Source organism: Emys orbicularis, chromosome 4 (genome assembly GCF_028017835.1).
Source record: "Emys orbicularis isolate rEmyOrb1 chromosome 4, rEmyOrb1.hap1, whole genome shotgun sequence".
NCBI lineage: Eukaryota > Metazoa > Chordata > Testudines > Emydidae > Emys > Emys orbicularis.
In genome coordinates, this window is record NC_088686.1 from 84,021,536 (window position 1) to 84,042,942 (window position 21,407).

The window sequence follows — 21,407 nt, forward strand, 5'->3', positions numbered from 1 at the left end:
AGGGTTCACTTGGATCACATTTTCAGGCTCTCCTCCGCCGTGACAAAAGCATTATTTTTAATGACAAGCGAGATTCACACCTAACAGCCACCTAACTCCAGAAGCTGCGGATTTAAAGCGAAACCCACGGTACAGTCACAAGCGTTGGCAACAGTGATTGGTACTTTGCGGCTTGGCCCCATCGCACTAAGCGAGGTCCGAAGAGGGCCCTGCCCAAGAGAGCTCAGGAGCTGGGTCTAATGAGAGACGACGGCTGGATAGGATAGACCGGGGCCCGTGTCCACCAATCGGGATGCACAATATGAGGCTCCTTCTGCCACCGCCTTCCTTCGTATTCCGGTGCCAGCTGTCTCCGCATCGCCGGCACCGGTGTCCAGGCGCATCACCCAGGTCTCCCCTAGGTCAGGCCCCCGCTGTCCGGGCCGGGGTTAAGCACAGACAGATACTCTGGGCACGTGTCTTTCCTCTCTCCTCCCCGCGTGTTGGCCGCTGGAGAAGGAAGCGTCTCGCCACCCGCTGGGCCCCTGGCCTGGGGCCGCCTCAGCCACTCGGACTGCGGGCGGGGCGGGGCTGGGCTCGGAGGTTTATGCTCCTACACCTGCCTAAACGCGCCTCCCCAGCAATTGCAGGACAATCCCGCCCTGGGCCTACGCCCGCCCTGCCTGAGCGGGGACCCTGGGCTCCCCAGAGCTGAGTCCCTGCCTGCGCCGGGGGCGAGGAAGGACCCCGGGGTCCGCCCCAGCGCTGTGCGTCCAGACGGCGCCATGGCTGCGGCTGGGGGCGGCCTCTGCTGCCCGCGCGGAGGCGGTTCGGTGGCCGGGGATGCATCGCAGGTAGGCGCGGGGGCCTCGGCATCTGGGGGCCACGACCTCCTCAGCGCGGGACCCGCCTTGGCAGCGTGCGCGGAAGCGCTCAGGTTGTCCAGGGACAGAAAGCTCAGCGTTCTGCAGGACCCAGGCCACTTTATAAATTGCATCGGGAATTGGTACTGACTGGGAGGGACGAATGCCACACACTGAGTTGCCTGACCCTTTCCTACAGCAGCTGAGATTTCTTTGGGGGTCCCCATCAAGTACTGATTGACCTATCCCAACTCAAGATCTGTCAAAATGAAAGCCTGATGTGGTGCATTCATAGTAGTTAAATAAGGGCCATAACTAAGGCTAAGATTTTGTCATGGATATTTTTAGTAAAAGTCATGGACAGGTCACAGGCAAAAAAAGAAAATACCTGTGACAAAATGGGGATCTGGGGGTCCCCACACTGCCTGAGGCAGGCAGCTGCGCAGGGGCTAGGAGCTGCCTGCAGCAGCTGAGGGTTGCGGGGAGCCCTTGTTGCCTGCAGTTCCGGGATTCCCCCACCAGCTCCGGGAGCCCCCACTGCAGCAGCCAGGAGCTCAGGGGATTCCCCTGCCACAGGTGGCGGCTTGGATCTCTGGGGGGTTCTGCGGCCGGGAGCTCGGGGGTACCCGCTGCCCATGGCAGCTTGGAGCTCCTGGAGTTGCTAGAGACGGCAAGGGTACCCCGCAGCTCCCTGCCTCGACCCGGCAGCTCCCAACCACCTCAGGCTGAAGTCACAGAGGTCACTGGAAGTCACCGAATCTGCGGCCTCCATAACTAAATTGTAGCCTTCACCATAATGCACCAAGATGTGTTTTAGTCAATTTTAGTTTTATAATCATTTTATCAGTCTTAAATGTTCAAATAATTTTCATACATAAGAGCAACTAGAACAAATCCTGTTTTGGGACAAACAAAAGAAATCTATCTTTGGGACAAATAAGTCTATCTTGGATAAATGTATCTGTATTTTTAATTTCATTTAGATTATGTATGTCAATAGTTGCTTTTATTAAATTACCGTATATACTCGTTCATTAGCCCGTTCATTTATAAGCCGACCCCCCAAGATGGTTAGGTAAAAATAGCAAAAACTGTATGACTCTTTCATAAGCCAACCCTATATTTCAGGGGTTGGCATACTTTGGCTCCTGGCCAGTCAGGGTAAGCCGCTGGTGGGTCAGGACATTTTGTTTACCTGGAGCGTTCACAGGCACGGAGCCCCTCAGCTCCCTGTGGCCGCAGTTTGCCGCTCCCATTGGCTGGGAACGGCGAACTGCAGCCACAGGGAGCTGAGGGGCTCCAGGTAAACAAAACAACAATGTATTAGATATTCAATTTAATGATTCATAGAGTTTAAAATCATCAAATTTTGGTGTAGACCCGTTTATAAGCCAACTCCCGCTCTTTGATGCGTCACTTTTTTACCAAAAATATTCGGCTTATGAACGAGTATATACGGTAAACTTGCTTTAAAGTATTGTAGCTATCCAAAGAATACTTGTGGTGATTTACTGCAAGGATCTGGTGCCTTAGAAACAGCTATTGTGAAATATCAGCTGTATGATTTCTTCTGCAGATGTCTGGTTCATTCCACTTGTTTGTAAGGGAAATATACATATTGTCCCTAAGATTTTGTTAAGGGAAGACACATATTTAATACATTGCATATTCACCTTAGTGTCCTAAAATAGCATTGGTGGTCCACTGTATTTTGGATTGTAAAGCTATTGAAAACTGTCTTCAAAAGTCCTAATGGGTTTATTAAACTTAAATTTATTAAACTTGTTAAACCAATTACCTTATATTACAATATGAAAATTAATTTAACACATTTCGAGACCCTAATGTAGTACAAATGGTTGAAGTCAAATGGGAAAAACTAATTTTCCTTGACACCTTAGACTCTATTGGCTTTAAAAAAATAACTTTAATAAAGTATCCAATTCCCAGAGAGACAAAGTGGGTGAGGTAATATCGTTTATTGGACCACCTGCTGTTGGTGATGGAGACAAGCTTTTGAGCTTACACAGAGCACTTCTGCAGGTCTGGGAAACTTACTCAGAGTGTCACAGTTAAGTAAGTTTCCCAGACCTGAAGAAAAGCTCAAAGAGTAGGCTCAAAAGCTTCTCTCTCTCACCAACAGAAGTTGGTCCAAAAGAGATTACCTTACTCACCTTATCTTTCTAATATCCTGGACCAACACGCTACAACAAGACTGTATATCCCATTACTATTGATTTAATAGTAATTCTGTAAATTCTAAATAAATGATTTCAGAAAACATCAGTTATTATCTGGAAGCTCATTTTAAAGTATAATCTGGTAAGATAAAACAATAATTTCTTCTCAGAGCTCATGGAAATTTATGTCATTTTTCTTTGCAGCCAGTATTATAAAAACTAGACTAAGATCATAATAACATGGAAGGCATCAAAAGGAATTGGATTTTTCTTATAAACCAAACCAGAAAAGTAACAAGCCAGATCTCAGCTGATGTAAATCAAATAACTCCATTGGCTTCAGTAGACTTGTGCTGATATACATCAACTGAGTATCTGGACTAATGTGTGTTTACTTGGCATCTTCCAGAGTGTGAAAAATGAAGAATGACAAATCAGTAGCAATCTCAGTATAAAACTCATGTTAAAACTGTATTTTAACTGTTACTAATGACCATTTAGATTTTTAAAACTGATTTAATTGTAATAGTCTAATTTATTTTTCACCAATGTGAATATAAATGCTTAGGATTCTTATACTCACTCAGATAAAATGTAGTATAGTTACATAATTTAAAATCTTCTAAAGTTTCTTTTGTGCATTTTAACAAGCTGCCTTTTTTAACTGTCTTGCTTGACGACAAAACACAGTCAATGTTGTTTTCAAAAGATGATAAGCCACAGCGGAACAGTGATGTCTGTGTTTCAATTTACATCAGTTGTACAAATGACAGCCAGTCCAGATTTATCAAAGATCCTGGATTATGTCTGTTGAATTTCAAAGTGCCTTTTAAACATGTTCACAGCTAAGGTTCATATGGAAAATACAAGTATCAGAGGGGTAGCCGTGTTAGTCTGGATCTGTAAAAAGCAACAAAGAGTCCTGTGGCACCTTATAGACTAACAGATGTATTGGAACATAAGCTTTTGTGGGTGAATACCCACTTCGTCAGAAGTCTGACGAAGTGGGTATTCACCCACGAAAGCTTATGCTCCAATACGTCTGTTAGTCTATAAGGTGACACAGGACTTTTTGTCGCTTTTTATGGAAAATACAGCCATTGCCTGTTATGGGAAAGGATTACAATGTTAAATCTATATAACCATTTAATTTTTAAAAATTGGAAACACTGTTGTATTTGATTTAAAATACCATAGTTGATTTTCATGGCTATGTGATGAATAAATAGAGCATTTGCTGATCCTGGAAAAATACAGGAGGGGTGTTTTTGTTTTTTGTAACCCTGGAATTCTGTGGAAAAATGCTGGGAATTTCTTAATCTTCTTGATTTAAAAAAAACATATGCTGAATGTGAATTTTTTTTTTAATTCATCTCAGTTTTTCCAGTGATGTTAAAACTAAAGGGAACAACTGTATTGTCATGGTCACAGCATTTATGACAGTCTCCCTACCAACCAGAGAGAATATGGAGCACCTAGAAATAGTGTCATCATCATTTACAATTTATACACGTATATAAATTCATATTACATAACAAACTTATATAGATATAGATAAGAAACCTATTTAACATGTTTATACACTCAAAAGTTATTTTTAAACAAATGAGTAAGGAGAGAAGTTTTCTTTGACTTTGAAAGAAAAAATAGGAACGTAGTACATAGGTTAGAAACTTTTAATAGTGTATTGTGAATGAAGTTTAAAAAAGGAAGATGCTCTGGGAATCGTGTTATGTGTCTGGAGGGTGATGGAATTATTAAAATCAAATTTGACTTTTAATTTTATGTACACTAGAGTGCTGATTATCAAAACTAAGGCCCATATTATGCAAACACTTACATACTTGCCTTGTAGCTGTAAAATTAAGTATGTGCATGAGTTTTTGCAGGATCATGGCATTGTTAAACAGCATAAGTACTTGGGAAATAGATTTGACCATTTAATTAAAATCTATTTAATATAGCTTTTTCCATCACAGGAGAACCAAAAATGGGTTACTTACATTTTCAGCTAAGTGAAACTAAATGATACTACAGATGAAAGTTTTTAGAGAATTTTCAGTTTCAGGTTTCCTTCATAGAAAAATGTTACCTTTCTTAAAGGTGTGTTTTTCAGATATTCTTGTACATAGTATTTTATTGGTTTTAGATAAGTGTAAAATATTTTCTACCTACTGTGCTTGAGAAATCAAACTTTCTACATCATGAAGGGGAAAACCAGTTTCTCGGGAGTGAATGTTCTTGGCTCCATAGAGTTGTAAGCAATAAGACCAAAGCATCTGGTTTCTTATGCAAAACTAACTTTGATGTCAGATACATGGGAATGTCTTGGGTTCCCAATCACCATCCCCTTTTTCATGGGTGAACTAAAGAATGAGTTACAGAATCCAAAATTAATCAATAAATGATGCTTTTCATGAAAAGAGATTCTACAGGAAGAGTAGCCAAATCAGAACAGGCAGCAATAGCCTGTGAAGTTAGTGACAACTCTTCAAAGGTAGAAGCTTCAGGAACCAGTGATATTGAAGTATGTGTTACTGTGTCGCAAGTTGGAGATCAAAGTGTGGATTCAGATCTTTCAAACAAAAACATAAAAGTTTGAACAGTTTTCTTGTCAAGAGCAAAGTAAGATTATACATCTATTGTGCATATATAAATTGCGGCTCTCCAGCTCAGAAACAGCTGCATTTCAATGTTGTACGTAAAATCCATTAATATTGTAAATTCTAATAAGGGGACGTTTCAACAACTTCCGTAACATTGGATACATAATAGTATTCATTTTCTGAGTTCTGTTATTTAGTATACTTCTTCCCTGTGTTTTTTAGTTTTATACGGTGCTCGACGAGTGCTCCATTTAGTATGTCTGATATTTGAACAGTAAAGCAAAGCTGAGCTGCGAAAGTCCCAGGTGAACTATGAATGAGTCTGTGACACAGAACTCACCCTCAGGAACTAGATACATGTTTTTTTTTATTTAATATTCCATTGTGTGTATAAAAATTTGTGATTATATTAAATTGAATAATGTTTTCTCTGAAAGAAATATTAAAATGGAGCAATTAAGATGATAGCTAAACAGCATCTGAGGCATTCTCATGTCGTAAAATGGTAGGAATGTGAAGCTAGTCAAGTGATCTGGTGAGGTGAACATTCCTCTTGATATTATTTTAATGCTAATTAAAAAGAAAATAAAACCGATCTAAAACGTATACAGTATGATCCATACATATTCATAATCATAGCTGACATAGCCCATTAATAAAATTAGGACTTTTGTTATTGTAATTCAAATTTAAATCTTGCAAAATAACCCTACATAAAAATTATTCAAGAGGAGGAAGTATGCATCCCACAGACTTTTAAAAGCATGTCATACACGTACTCCTAGAAATTATGGGAAACGTTCCTTTATTTGGCACTCAGTGGAAATTCTTCGGTCATGTGATATGAATTTACAATGCAAGTTTGTGGTAGTAGTTATGGTGGGATAGATACATAGGAAGTTAGCCTATGTGTAACTTCACAAGGGGAAGAATTAATTGCCTTCAAAACATTTGAAGGGTGTGAACACTAAGGATGGGCAAATGTATTTAGGGCATGGTAGGAGAAATAAGAGAAAAATTATGCTACTTTGTGATCATAAGGATAGTTATCCTGTACTGACAAAGGTCAGTGGATGGACTAGATGACCTAATCTTTCCCTTTTATCGCTAATCTTGGTGGGATCGATCTAAAGTTCATTGACTGCGCTGAGCTTTAGACCAGTCCTTCTAACTATGAAAGCCATCTGATTTTTTGTTTTTCTAATGTGGCCCACATGAAATGTCCAGGGCAGCACACAAACATACCGTCAGTCTTTAGTTCAGGCACCACTGAGATTTTTTTTGATTTTGAAGTCCTTCTATATAAATCAGATATCATCTCATGCAATTGATTCCAACATTTATAAGTGGACAATTACTTTTTGTTTGTTTGTTTGTTTGTTTTTGTTTTTTAAGGACAAGTTACATCCAAGAAACCTGATTCCGGAGCTCTGCAAGCAGTTTTATCATTTAGGATGGGTCACAGGAACTGGTGGAGGAATCAGCTTGAAACATGGGTAAGTGGGGTTTTTGAAAGCGATAACTATACAGATGATGGGGTCAATTGAATAAGCAGTGAGTGCACTACAATTCATGAAGGATGGCTGAAATTCAGGAGTGAGGCATTAGACAAAGATATGTTGCAGAGATATCATTCTTGGTCTCTGAGGAGGAAGGAATAATTCTTGTATTCAGATAAATCCTGAAGACGTATTAATGGGAGATAATTTAGGCAGGTCAGGCAACAAGAAGACTTGCAGTAAACAATTTTTTGGTGTGTATGCAAGACTAAAAAGTGTACAATTAGGAACCACTTTGCTATATAATTTTGCATGAAATGTACCATTGTCTATTCAGCTTGATAAGTTTGAAGTTATTAATGGATACAGAGCTCCTCTTAGTGGCCATTGAAAGAAAGGAACAATAATCATAATTAAGGCTAAGTTTTAGTTACGGGTATTTTTAGTAAAAGTCATGGACAGGTCACGGGAGGTAACAAAAATTCACGGACCCGTGACCTGTCTATGACTTTTACTAAAAATACCCCTGACTAAAACTAGGGGGAGGACTCGGGGGGTGCTGGGGAGGGGGGTGCAGCCCGGGGAAGCGCCGCGGGTGCTTGGGGGGGGGAGGGGCGCTCGGGGAGGCAAGTCGTGGCCCGCGAGGCGCCGTGGGTGCTGGGGAGGGGTGTGTGGCCCAGGGAGGCGCTGCGGGTGCTGGGGAAGGGGGTGTGGATGCTGGGGGGGGAGGAGTCGCGGCCCAGGGGGGGCACGGGTGCTGGGGGGGGGGGGTTGCTGGGGCAGCCTTCCTACCCAGTTCCTGGGAAGCAGCAGCCCCAGCTCCCTAGCTCCATGTGCTGCCTCCGCTCCGCCCCAAGCCCCAGTTCTGCAGCTCCCATTGGCTGGGAACCGTGGCCAATAGGAGCTGCCAGGACGGTGCCTGCGGGCAGAGGCAGCAAGTGGAGCTCCCACCCCCCAGGTAAGCAGCGGCCCCAAGCCCTGAGCCCCCACACACCCAAACTCCTGCGGCCGGGGGGCAGGAGGGCCCCGAGACTGCCCCAGCAGCAGCCAGTGCGACTGACCCTGGGGCTGCTCAGGTGGCTCCTGGGCCAGCCGCACAGGGCTGCTGCAGAAGTCACAGAAAGTCACGGAATCCATGACTTCCGTGACGTCTGTGACAAACACAGAGCCTTAGTCATAATTACACCACAGATGCATTGTTAGTGCAAGATAAATGTGATCTGAAGTCACAAAGTAGTGAAACACTGAGACTTGTCAGTACCCCTCACCTCACCTCGTGCATGCAACTACGTTGCTGTTCAAGCATCTGATCTGAAGTAGAGGAATTGATTTTAAAAATATGAGGTTAAGCATCTCAAAAGACTGCTATAGCCTCTGAAGTTTTTTACAGAGTGGAATGGTGTATTAGTCTGAGCACAGTTAGAGCCATTTAGAACTGTCCTTAGTTCTAAGGTGTGTGCTGACATTGACTACCTTTGTTGCCTTGGCCAGGTCATTTAACCACTCTGCCTCATTTTCTGTCTGAGACAAGGTGGGTGAGGTAATACCTTTTATTGGACCAGTTTCTATGGGTGAGAGAAACAAGTTTTCATCATCGTTACTCGCTGGTGGAATCTAATGAATGATTTAGAATAATTGCACTAGTTTGGATATAGCGCAGTATATGGAAAATTGTTCTATTACTCTTGGTCAACTGTCCTACATTTCAAATACTGTATTCTATTGTCAGCTCTTCATTAAACATTTAATTTTAAAACAAGTAATTTTTCTTTTAGAAAGGAGGTACATCTCTTTGTTTCAGTAGCAATCAAATAGTAATGGATTGCTTAACATACTACTTTCTTAGTTATCTTGCTCATAGAATGGCACCAAGTATCAATGAATTAAATTCATTACCTATTTGCAGTACTAATATATTAATACTAATCCATTAAAACCACATTTTTTTGTAGCGCAGATATCATGTGTTTTGTCCAGATAAGTATACTATCTTGAAGGTTATATCTTATTCAAAGGACTCTGTCTACTCCATAAATATGAACTCCGTATTTTCCTTAGGAAACTAATACAGTCTTTGTCCTGAAATTGCTGGAAATGTATCTGTAGATTTACTAATTGTTCACTAGGTGTCTCTATTCTATAGATTTTAAAATAAGGTCTTTGAAGATGAATAGTGATTACAAATATTATCTGATATTTTATCCCCTTTTTATGGCCTTTACTGAAAACATTTCACATCCTATTTTTAAATAATTTTAATTTATGTAAAGATGTTGAAATTCTTCATTCACATAAGCCTTGCAAGCTTTAGGTATTTCCACTTGAACATAAATTGTTCCATTTATTGAATTGTTCAATGTTTTCTTCTGTGTGAATTAAATATATTTATTCATACATTAAAACATATATAATACAATTTAATGGTTACCACATAAATAAGTGTATTTCCCAGTAACTAAAGGTGATTACAAACACTAATAGCTAATTGATATTAAGCTATACATGATAGGTTTGGCACTGTTTTTTCTTGCATCACTCAGTGTCTACTTGCAATTTCCCTTCTGTTTCACTTTGATTCCAACTAATGTGGGGTGTGGGTTTTTGTTTTTTTCCGTCAGTGATACAAATATACTCAGTTAAATCTGTAGGCAGGTTGAAAGGACTATTTATATCTTGGATATTCTCAGAGCTTCCAACTGCTCTAGTAAGATCAGTGTCGCATATTGAAAACCATCTGTATGTGAATGTGTGGTGGGAGGACAAGTGTGGTTGCATCTTCATGTGCTGTGTAAGTTAATTCTTTATCAATAAAGGGTAGAGTACTAAAATGGCTCTAGCAAATTATATATTCTTCAAATTGTATATCTTATACATGGAGCTAAATTCTATATCTTTTCCTAGAGATGAAATCTACATTGCGCCATCAGGAGTCCAAAAGGAAAGAATTCAGGTATGTAAAACTTATTTTTTACCTCAGAACTCATCCTTGAAAAGGAACAAAATTACTTGTAGTGAGCTATTTATTCTGAATGTTCTTTCAAAGCAGTTCTGGGTTTTTTTCTTGTTGTGAAGTCTGAAACACCTTATTATTACTGACTACCTTCTTGAGACCACTGATGATTTCTCCTAGTATTATGTGATCTCAGAGCAGCAATTCAGTACTTGTTCAGTGGCGTATGTAGGTTACTCCTTTTGAGTTTTCTTGTCCTAAATTAGTACTGACCATGAGATCTGAAATCTACTTCATCCCCAGATTTGTTCTGCAACAGCCCAACATTCAGCTAGTTTGCTACTGTTTTAGTTAACAATGTATACATGCAATTGGGTAACTGTGTGTTAAAACTTCTGTTCTAAATATTTTTATTAGGGCTTTCGATTAATCGCATTTAACTCATGTGATTAACTCAAAAAAATTAATAGTGATTAAAAAAATTAATCGCAGTTTTAATCGCACTGTTAATCAATAGAATACCAATTGAAATTTATTAAAAATTTTGGATTTTTTCTACATTTTTATATATATTGTATTCTGTGTTGTAACTGAAATCAGTGTGTATTATTTTTTGTAACAAATATTTGCACTGTAAAAATTATAAACAGAAGAAATAGTATTTTTCAGTTCACCTTATACAAATACCATAGTGCAATTTCTTTGTCGTGAAAGTGCAACTTACATATGTAGATTTTTTTCTTACATAACTGCACTCAAAAACAAAACAATGTAAAACTTCAGAGCCTACAAGTCCACTCAGTCCTACTTCTTGTTCAGCCAATCGCTAAGACAAACAAGTTTGTTTACATTTACAGGAAATAATGCTTCCCTCTTCTTATTTACAATGTCACCAGAAAGTGAAAACAGGCATTTGTATGGCACTTTTGTAGCTGCCATTGCAAGCTATTTATGTGCCAGATATGTTCAATATTCGTATGCCCCTTCATGCTTCAGCTACCATTCCAGAGGACATGCTTCCATGCTGATGACACTCATTTAAAAAAATAATTTGTTAATTAAATTTGTGACTGAACTCCTTGGGGGAGAATTGTATGTCCCCGGCTCTGTTTTACCTGCATTCTGCCATATATTTCATGTTATAGCGGTCTCAGATGATGACCCAGCACATATTGTTCATGTTAAGAACACTTTCACTAGAGATTTCACAAAACGCAAAGAAGTTACCAGTGTGAGATTTCTAAAGATAAATACAGCACTCGACCCAAGGTTTAAGGATCTGAAGTGTCTTCCAAAATCTGAGAGGGATGAGGTGTGGAGCATGCTTTCAAAAGTCTTAAAAGACCAACACTTTGATGCGGAAACTACAGAATCCGAACCACCAAAAAAGAAAATCAACCTTCTGCTGGTGGCATCTGACTCAGATAATGAAAATGAACATGCATCGGTCCGCACTGCTTTGGATTATTATCGACCAGAACCCGTCATCAGCATGGACTCATGTCCCCTGGAATGGTGGTTGAAGCATGAAGGGACATATGAATCTTTAGCGCATCTGTGCCAAGAGAATGCCTGTTCTCACTTTCAGGTGACGTACACAAGAAGCGGGCAGCATATCTCCTGCAAATGTAAACAAACTCGTTTGTCTGAGTGATTGGCTGAACAAGAAGTAGGACTGAGTGGACTTGCAGGCTCTAAAATTTTACTTTTTTTTTTTTTTTTACTTAATTCTACATTTGTAAGTTCAACTTTCAGGATAAAGGGATTGCACTACAGTTACTTGTATTAGGTGAATTGAAAAATACAATTTCTTTTGTTTTTTTACAGTGCAAATACTTGTAATCAAAAATAAATATACAGTGAGCACTGTACACTTTGTATTCCGTGTTGTAATTTAGATCAGTATATTTGAAAATGTAGAAAACATCCAAAAATATTAAAATAAATGGTATTCTCTTATTGTTTAACAGTGCGATTAAAGGCGCAATTAATATTTTTAATTGCTTGACAGCCCTAATTTGTATTTGTTTGTATGTATGTAAATCTTTCTCTAGGGCTGCTCTGTAGGCAGATAGGATCTCCCCAGATCAAGATGACCTTAGTCCAGTGGTGAGCAACCTGCAGCCCACGGGCCGAATGCGGCCCATCAGGGTAATCTGATTGCGGGCCACGAGACATTTTGCTGATGTTGACCATCCGCAGGCATAGCCCCCCACAGCTCCCAGTGGCTACGATTCGCCGTTCCCAGCCAGTGGGAGCTGCGGGAAGCAGTAGGCCGCAGGGACGTGCTTGCTGCCGCTTCCCGCAGCTCCCATTGGCCGCGAAGGACAAACGGCAGCCACTGGGAGCTGCAAGCGGCCGTGCCTGTGGACGGTCAATGTCAGATAAATGTCTTGCAGCCCACAATCAGATTACCCTGATGGGCCACAGGTTGCCCACCACTGCCTGAGTCTATCTCAGTTCCTCTCCCTTAAGAATAAAAACAGAAGTACTGCTGGAGATGAATAGTAAATACTGCCAGCTGATTTATGATACTAGGGACTCCTCCAAAACAGAAACATATGTGGAGTAAGAATCACTGCTCCACATCTCCATTTGAGATAATACAATAAAGGATGATAGGCATCCTCTCACTGATTGAGACTTGGGTTTCCACATAATGATCATTCAGTGTATTTGCAGAAGAAAAGATAGGGGGAAAGATACATTCTGGCATGATGCATAATTGATTTTAAATAAAAAAACTTTGTGCTTAATTTCATGGAGTAATTGTTTAAGAACAGTTTATTAATGCAAAAATACGGTTTATGTAAAGCTGCCAAAAGCAAGCCTGTTTTCTAGGTATCTCCCCAGAAGAAAAGTAAATCTATTTTGGGGAAGAGTGTCACAGTTTAAGCAGTTCTACCTCTCTCACAGCCCGAAGATATGTTTGTTTGTGACATAGAAGAACGGGACATCAGCGGCCCTCCACCACACAAGAAACTAAAGAAAAGCCAATGCACGCCTCTCTTTATGAATGCTTACACCATGAGAGGTATGCAATAAATGCATTTGATTCAAACAATAATAAATCAATATAAATCAGTTCATGAAATGGAAACTCCTAAGTCATAAGTGTAGCGTCACTGGAATTTAATATTGTCTTAATTGGAAAATACCATCGTAGCTAAATTTGTAGTCTCATGACCTTACAGTAGTTTCATACCAATAGATTTTAGGCCATATTACAATCTTTTGCAATTGTAAAGGTTAGCAATTGTAATCGCTGGTTACAATGGTGTAAGAAATGTAAAGCTATTAAGATTCCAAATTATTGACAGAACATGTATTTACTTTACAATTATAAATATTTTGAAAAACAAAACTTTTCCTTTTTCTCTAATTACAGTGCAGGCCAAGTCATGAGTTTAGGATTCTATTTCTCTTGCATCTGTTGATATCAGAAATGCCAGAAATAGTACAGCGAGTGCAATTCTCACAATTGTTTGCTACATTAAGTGGAAGCAGCATGCCCCACATCAGTTCTTTGGGAGAAACAAACCCACATGGGATCTAGTAATGGGCATGACATTTCATGCCTGACTGCAGTAAACTTGGATTAGAGGCCCTATTTGTCTGTCTACTATTTCAGTCCAATTCATCCTAATGTGAAAAAAGGCAATTTAATCCCTTTATCTAATGCCTCTGGTCCCATTTAGAAATATATTTTAACTTTTAAAATGTATATTAATCTAACACTTCTGCACTTTCTGCACATTTTTATCAGTTTAATTTAATGGAATTGGATTTTAACAGTAGTTGAAGGTTTTATGCAATTGTACGAGATTTGTGTCTTTTGTCCTCCTCCCCTCCCCCCTCCCAAAAAAAAAAAAAAAGATTTTGGGAGTCTATTCTTGTTTTCGTGTAAAGGAAACTTGCACATGGAGAGCCTTTGCATATGCAAAGGAGAACTTGCTATTTTCAGCCAAATTGCAGGTTTATACCCTGTGATTCCTGTGCTTGACCTTTCCACCTCACCACAATATAAAAATAAAATGATTGAAAGTGATGTCAGGGAACCAATTTATAGGCTCCAGAGCAGGGGTGAAAGTAACTCCGGACACTTACCGGTATGGGGCCGGGGCGGGGTCTCGGGTGGAAGTAGGGTGACCAGATGTCCCGATTTTATAGGGACAATCCCGATTTTTGGGTCTTTTTCTTATATAGGCTCCTATTACCCCTCACACCCATCCCAATTTTTCATACTTGCTGTCTGGTCGCCCTAGGCGAAAGGGATGGGGATGGGGGTCAGCATCCCCCTTCCAGGCCGCCTGGCCCGCGCCACCCGGGGCTCCAGTGGCGATTTAAAGGGGCCGGGGCTCCGGACGCCGCTGCCACAGTAGCAGCAGCGGCATCCGGAGTCCCAGGCCCTTTTAAATTGCTGGCCCCAGGGCAGCTGCTCCCTTTGACCCCCCTGTCGGCGGCCCTGCTGGTACGGACCCTACGTATCATATGGGCCGGTGCGGGTTCTTACCAGTACGCCATACTGGCCCATACCAGCTCACTTTCACCCCTTCTCCAGAGAGAAATAGCTGTACATCAAAGAAACTCTCCTCTTCTGAGTTCTTTGAGTCTTCTTTGTACTCTTCTGCCACAAATAAGTCAAATTTTTAATTCTTTAGAACCTCAGTGCTCTTTGGTGATGTAATTAAAATGTTTCAGTCATATCAGCTGATGGAAATGTAAAATAGATGCATGAGGGAAAAGGTTTGCCTGGAAGTTGCACTAAAACCATCCACTGACACCCTAACTATAGCTCTCACTGTTCTTTGTAGATTACAGAATACTTCCTATTAACATACCTTCTGGTTGCTCTAAAGAACTGACTATGGGCCTTGTCTAGTCCATTAGCAAGGATGTTCAGCTAAAGGGTTGAAACTCATTTTCACATGTCAGTTTATCTTAATGGAAAGTAGGGAGTCACATTTCAGTATGAAATACAGAGGCATTCCTTTTCCTTCTCCTTCTAGGAGCTGGAGCTGTGATCCATACTCATTCAAAAGCTGCTGTCATGGCTACCCTTCTCTATCCAGGAAGTGAGTTTAGAATTACCCATCAGGAAATGATAAAAGGAATCAAGAAATGCACTTCAGGAGGGTATTACAGGTAGACTCCCATTTACGAGACTAATCCGGCGTACACCGTTTCTGCTAAATGTTGTCTTCAAAAATGTCAGTGTCTTTTGTGGTGTCAGCATTCAAGTGAGCAATATTTGTAATTAAGTCAGAGGAATGTTCACTAAGGGGCTGATTTAAATAAAACTCACCATGCCTGTCTTGGAGCAAAGCTCAAATCCAGTTTGAGGAACATTAAACTGACTAGGGAAGAACAATATTTTCCAGTGTTATGAATTTTCCTTACATTTCAATTTTCTGCTTTTATTGTGAATTTGAGTGAACCTGTGTACTGATGAAAGATGAGAGGCTGCCGTTTTTTAATACTGATGCCAGATATGGTGAAAAGATAGCAGTCTCAGCTTCCAACATGCTGTCTCAGGGGTGATCCTAACCTGATGAAAAGAAAACACCCTATGGTTAGGGTTAAAAAGTAGCAAGATCTCTGTAACAACTCAGACATGACTTCCCCAGAGAAGGTGCTGAATTATTCTAGATTTTGTGTGGTGGCTTTTTGTGGGAACTCTTTCCCACAAAGCATTGAGTTGGGACTAGCACACTCATTTCAGATAGTGTGACCACAAGATGAGAAATTATGGGGTGTTAAAGATATACACCTCTCCACTTTCTTGGTGTTAATTTTGTAACTAACATTTTTCCCCAAACCTTTTGGGAAGGTAGAAATGCATTGAGGTTTGGATTTGGTACAAGGGTGTGTTCTATGCACATAAAGATGTCAACTTCACCAAAACTTTAACTTTTGTCTGCATTAGTATTTGCATTTTTGATGTATGGCAAAGGCATCTGATAGCACTGGATAGGCACTTTTTATCTTGAATTTTGTATAAAAATTAATCCTTTTTTTGGATTCAATTTTCAGGGGGTGTTTCTGGGTATTGTTTTCTGGTGGTGGTTCAGGTAAATATTAAGGATGGGATTTTCAAAATATTTATCATTGGCCTAAATCTGATCTCACTGAAGTCAGCAGAAGTTTTACCTTTGACTTAGTGGAAGCAGAGTCAGGCCACTGATAAACAGTTTTGAAAATCCCCAACCCTCATTTATCTCAGGCCATCTTTAAAAAAGAGTAGCATGAGCCTGGTCTCTCTCTATTTTTCTCTCAATAATAAAATAATACTTGGCACGTGCATGCCATCATTTATCTCAGAGTCTCAAGGAGCTTTGTAGACCTTAATTCTCACAAACAACCTTGTGAAGCTGGTAAGTGGTTTTATAGAAGAAGCCACAGAGAAGTGTTGTGACTTGTCTAAAATCACACAGCCAGTGGAAGAGCTGGAACTAGAACCTAGGAGATGTTGCTCCCAGTCGTCTGGTCTAACTACTAGCCAACACTTCAGCTCTTCTTTTAATTTCCAGGCTGTATGTGACTAGTAGGTGAGCTCACAAACATTGCTACAGTTGTTTCATTCATTAGACTGTAGAGTGCTTTGGGATGCCTTCAGCATGAAAAACTGTATAGAACCAGATTTTCTCTCTTTCTATGAATAAACACATCTAATACTAGATTTACTACTTTCAGCATTGCTTCATATCTATAATGTAGCTCCATCTTTTTTGAAGATGTTCTCCCACCATCTACTCAAAAAATACCTGTATGATCTTGATGGTGAATCTGGATTTGAACTAGAGATTGATTATATCTATTTAAACAAGTTTCTGCAAATATTAATTAAGGTTCAAACAATGCCAAATATTCTAGTCTCTATTTGCTACACATTATTGTGCAAGTTCCACTGAACAGCATGCAGCATCTTGCCTGTAGTGCAATGGTTCTCAAACTATTGTCTGCAGATTGCATGTATCCCATTGAGGACTCCGTCACAACAGAGAAACATCTTTAATTCTTCAAGCACTGACATTTACTTCTTTCTACCTGTATCCTTGGGCAGGACTCTGTCAGGGTTTCCAAAGTCTTTTTTAGACCAACCAGATTTTAATCCTGAGTGGCTGCTTCATATCTTTCTTTATTAAGTGTTTTTTTTTTTTAAATAAATTCAGCCATGATCAAATTAGTAGATGTTGCCAGTATTGGAGGGGTAATCAACACAGAAGAGGACAGACCAAAACTGCTAAGTGACTCAGACTGATGAAAGTAGTAAGGGCAGGCAATGAAAGGAGATTTAGTGCTGAGAAAAGTAATCCGAGGAGAGAGAATAAACAGCAGATACAAAATAATGATATGTGGGCAAGCAGTTACACCAAGTGCATTAAAGTATTTTTATTTTCTTTTGTCCTGAATACTGTTCAAGTATTCCCAGCATAGCGTAACCCATCACTATAGTTTTCATAGGGAAGGTGTTGTATCAGGTTTTGGACCGGAAGTGTCCTTGAGAGGATATGTAACATAGCATTGTTCACAAGATGAAAGAGTTTGAGATGTTACCAAATCCTCTGCAAATAAAGAAGGGGGCACCTCCTTGATTGGGGAAAGCTTACGACAATGGCTCTTAGATGTGGAAAAGAACTGCGATATCATCCATGCCATGTAAGAGCAGGAACAGAGTAGTCTCCTGATAGAGAACACTTCAGAACGCATTGGTTTTTAATTGCAATAATACCTCATTTTCTATTTAGATATGATGATAAGTTAGTGGTCCCCATTGTTGAGAACACACCAGAGGAGAAGGATCTCAAGAAACGAATGGCACATGCAATGAATGAATACCCAGACTCTTGTGCTGTATTGGTCAGACGTCATGGAGTTTACGTATGGGGAGAAACGTGGGAAAAAGCCAAAACCATGTGAGTGCAATTTAAAGGTCATATCTGTTGCCATAGTAGCCCTAAAATATTAATGGAGGTAGAATCACTGCATGTGCATCCCAGCCACAGTTGATTCTTCCCTCTCTTGGCTCACACCACCAGTGACAATTGTCCCAGTCTACGGGGTTCCTGATAACTTCTTTTCATGTGGGAAGGGCCCTCCCCATATACACATCAGCTTCCAGGGAAGATCTCCAATTTGCTTACATGGGCCCCTAGCAGTACCCTCCTCAACAGCCTCAGCCTACAGAGCCACACATGATGGACTGTTTTAAATAATATTTTTTCCCATAAATGGGAATCCATTTCCCCACCTGCCAGTGGAGAGCTGTGCAGCACAAACCCTGGGCACCACAGAGGCCTGGCTAACCCTTCCCCACCAGAGACTTTAATGTGGAGGTGGAGTGACTATTGCACTAAAGTGATCACAGTAGGGTGACCAGATAGCAAATGTGAAAAATCGGGACAGGGGTGGGGGATAATAGAGCCTATATAAGAAAAAGCCCCGAATATTAGGACTGTCCCTATAAAATCGGGACATCTGGTCACCCTAGATAGCGGGAGTGTGCTGCTGCCTGACCACTGTGCTATCAATGCTCAGTGTATAGAAGAAAAATGTTCACTTTTTAAACATATGCAGCTTCCTAAGGATGCGGCCCAACTCCACATTTCTCCTGTTCTGTTTTTACTGAAGGTGCGAATGTTATGATTACCTGTTCGATATCGCAGTACAGATGAAGCAGCATGGACTAGATCCTGCAAAACATCCAGCTGAAGAAAATGGGATCGTATAAACTACAACAACACAGTTCTGTACCCCCACCCACCCACCCAAAATTGCAGTGCAAAAAGTGGAAATGTATTTGTCAACCTTTCAAGCATTTATAACTGAGCGCCCTTCTACTGCATCTAGTAGAGCATGCTTTGTCTGTCAAAAGGTGAATTATAGCTAAAGTGTTTAATAACAGCAAGTGGAGGAAACATAGCCCCCAATCCTGCAAGCTGATCTGTGCAGGCAGACCCTTATGCCCAGGTCTGCAGGATCAGGGCCATGCATGACAATTCTGCTTCAGGGCTGGGGGGGTTTCCCTTCAGTAGCAATTGTTGAATGCCATTTGATTAATTTCAATGGGCGTGGTGGGTCACTTGTGTACCTTGGACAGAAAAACTACAGTGGATTTGGCTCCCTGTTGCCAAAGAATCAGTGTTTAATAGTAGCTGAAACTGTCTTAAAATTAAATGTCTCATAAAATGTAACTATCAGATTATCATTTTTGTGGCTGTTTAAATATATAAACACATTAAATCAGTATCTGAATGTTTTAAGCAGAATAAAAGAATTCAGAGCAGAAACCTTAACTCCACCTCAGTGTGCCTGACTTTGATAGAGCAGCATATAGTACACGTAGGCTAACTGTACACAGTCAGTTGTGCCTCCCATCTCTCTCTCTCAGGAATCAGGGCCTGCACCAGAGCTAGTCTGGAGGGGCCAGCAGGCTGGCTCTTAAGCCAGCAGCAGCTTACTGGCTGTTCAACGCTCATTCCCACCGTTGTGCCTGCTCTTATGTTCCTGCCTTGCACCCAGCCTTGTCTCTCTTACCCCTGCTTTGAACCTGCTTGCCTGCTACCCTGTTTGCTCCAGTTCTTGACCTCTGGCTTGACCTTTGGCTCCGGCTTCTGACTCCCAGCTTGACCATCGGCTCTGGTATTTAGCTTCTGACCTGTGGCTCTGGCTTCTGACTACTGACTCTGGCTTGACCCTTGGCTATGGTATCCAGTTCCTGCCCTCTGGCTTGAAACTTAGCTCTGGTATCTAGCTCCTGACCTCCAGCGTGACCCTTGGATCCAGCTTCTGACTACTGACTCCAGCCTTGACCCTAACCTTAGTTCCCGATACCTATTCCGACCCCCAGGTCTAACGCTCACTCTGACTACTAGGCTAGATTGCCCTTGACCCGTCACCTGACACTATTGTGCAGTGTAAATAACCTTGAGTGGGTATCTGCTCCTCTGACCCTCCTAACCCCCAGAAAACAACAACACCACCCATACTCACCTTGCAAGACAATGTCCATTTAGGTGACCTGGATTTATATGTACTATACTCAGAATAATATCTGTATTGAGACGAGTTAGTTAAACTTGAAGTCAGAGATTGAGGGACCAAGTAGGCCAGACAAAGACAGTCTTGGATAAACACACTTCTATATTTTTATGCAGCATCAGTATTTAGGTAGTTTGTAATTTTTCTAGAATCAGTGGTTTTATTAAAATCAATATAGCACTATATATAATTGAAAGAGAAAAATGTCCAAAATAGTGTCTGAGCAAAAACTGATTATAGCACTTAGGGTATGTCTACACTGCAGTTAGACACCTGTGGTTGGCCCGTGCCAGCTGACTCTGGCTCACGGGGCTCAGATTGTGGGGCTTTTTAATTGCAGTGTAGACTTCAGGGCTAGGGCTGCAGCCCAAGCTCTGGGACCCTCCCACCTTGCTGGGTCCTAGAGCCCAGGCTTCAGCCCAAGCACAGAAGTCTACACTGCAAGTATGCAATGTAGTTGTAGCCGTGTTGGTCCTAGGATGCTAGTCAGATGAGGCTGGTGAGGTAATATATTTTATTGGAGCAACTTCTGTTGGTGAGAGGGACAAGCTGTTGAGCCACACAGAGCTCTTCTTCGGGTTTGGGAAAGATCCACCTTTTGCTGTGATGCTGGGAGTAACAGATGCTGCGCATAAGCAGTTAGCACATATTGTAAGGAACTGACCCCAAGATGCCTGTTCCTGAAAATCCGAGTGATCTTCAAAGATTCTAGAGTCTATGTTTGAACAAAACCCTTTCTAATCGAATTAGTGGTTTCACATATTAGTGTTAAGATCCCTTTGACTATTTATTCTACTTTAATAACTTGTTTAGAATATCTTTGCCTTTGTCCTGCTTCTCCCACACAGGTTTGGGTGTTCCTAATCCACCACGCAACTCTCAGATTCTGCTGCACATGGCCCAAGCCAGAAGGGGGCGTTATTCCACTCATTTGACAGCTGGATTCTACTAGTTATTCTTGACTATGAGTTGGTTTGGAAGGAAAGGAGGGAGAGGGGTTTTTTTTTGTTTTTGTTTTTTAATTTCTGTGGATGAATATCTTCCAAAAATCACTTTGATTTTCTCACTGCAATTCTAAGTTTCTGAAATGCTCCACCTGCCAATGGAAAAAAAAATTAAACTACTTTTTTTGCTCTTACAACTTTCTCTTTATAACTTCACAATCATGTAATTTTTTTAATTATTATTTTGTAGAGTGGTGGGTTTGGTGTGGAAAACCTTACGTGGAGGTTTCTTCTGTACTGCTGCAAATAAGTATTGAGGACAAATACACACTGATACAATCTTTT

At 40.9% G+C, this 21,407-nt stretch overlaps 1 protein-coding gene across 1 annotated transcript; it reads left to right on the top strand.

Annotated features, from left to right (window-relative positions):
- The first annotated feature begins 586 nt into the window (after window positions 1-586).
- On the top strand, window positions 587-19,364 carry APIP (APAF1 interacting protein). Its single transcript, XM_065403234.1, is given in 8 exon segments — window positions 587-609; window positions 611-833; window positions 7,024-7,124; window positions 10,029-10,077; window positions 12,994-13,111; window positions 15,087-15,222; window positions 17,826-17,993; window positions 18,709-19,364. Coding segments are annotated over 8 exon segments (918 nt in total). The 3' UTR covers window positions 18,809-19,364.
- The last annotated feature ends 2,043 nt before the right edge of the window (window positions 19,365-21,407 follow it).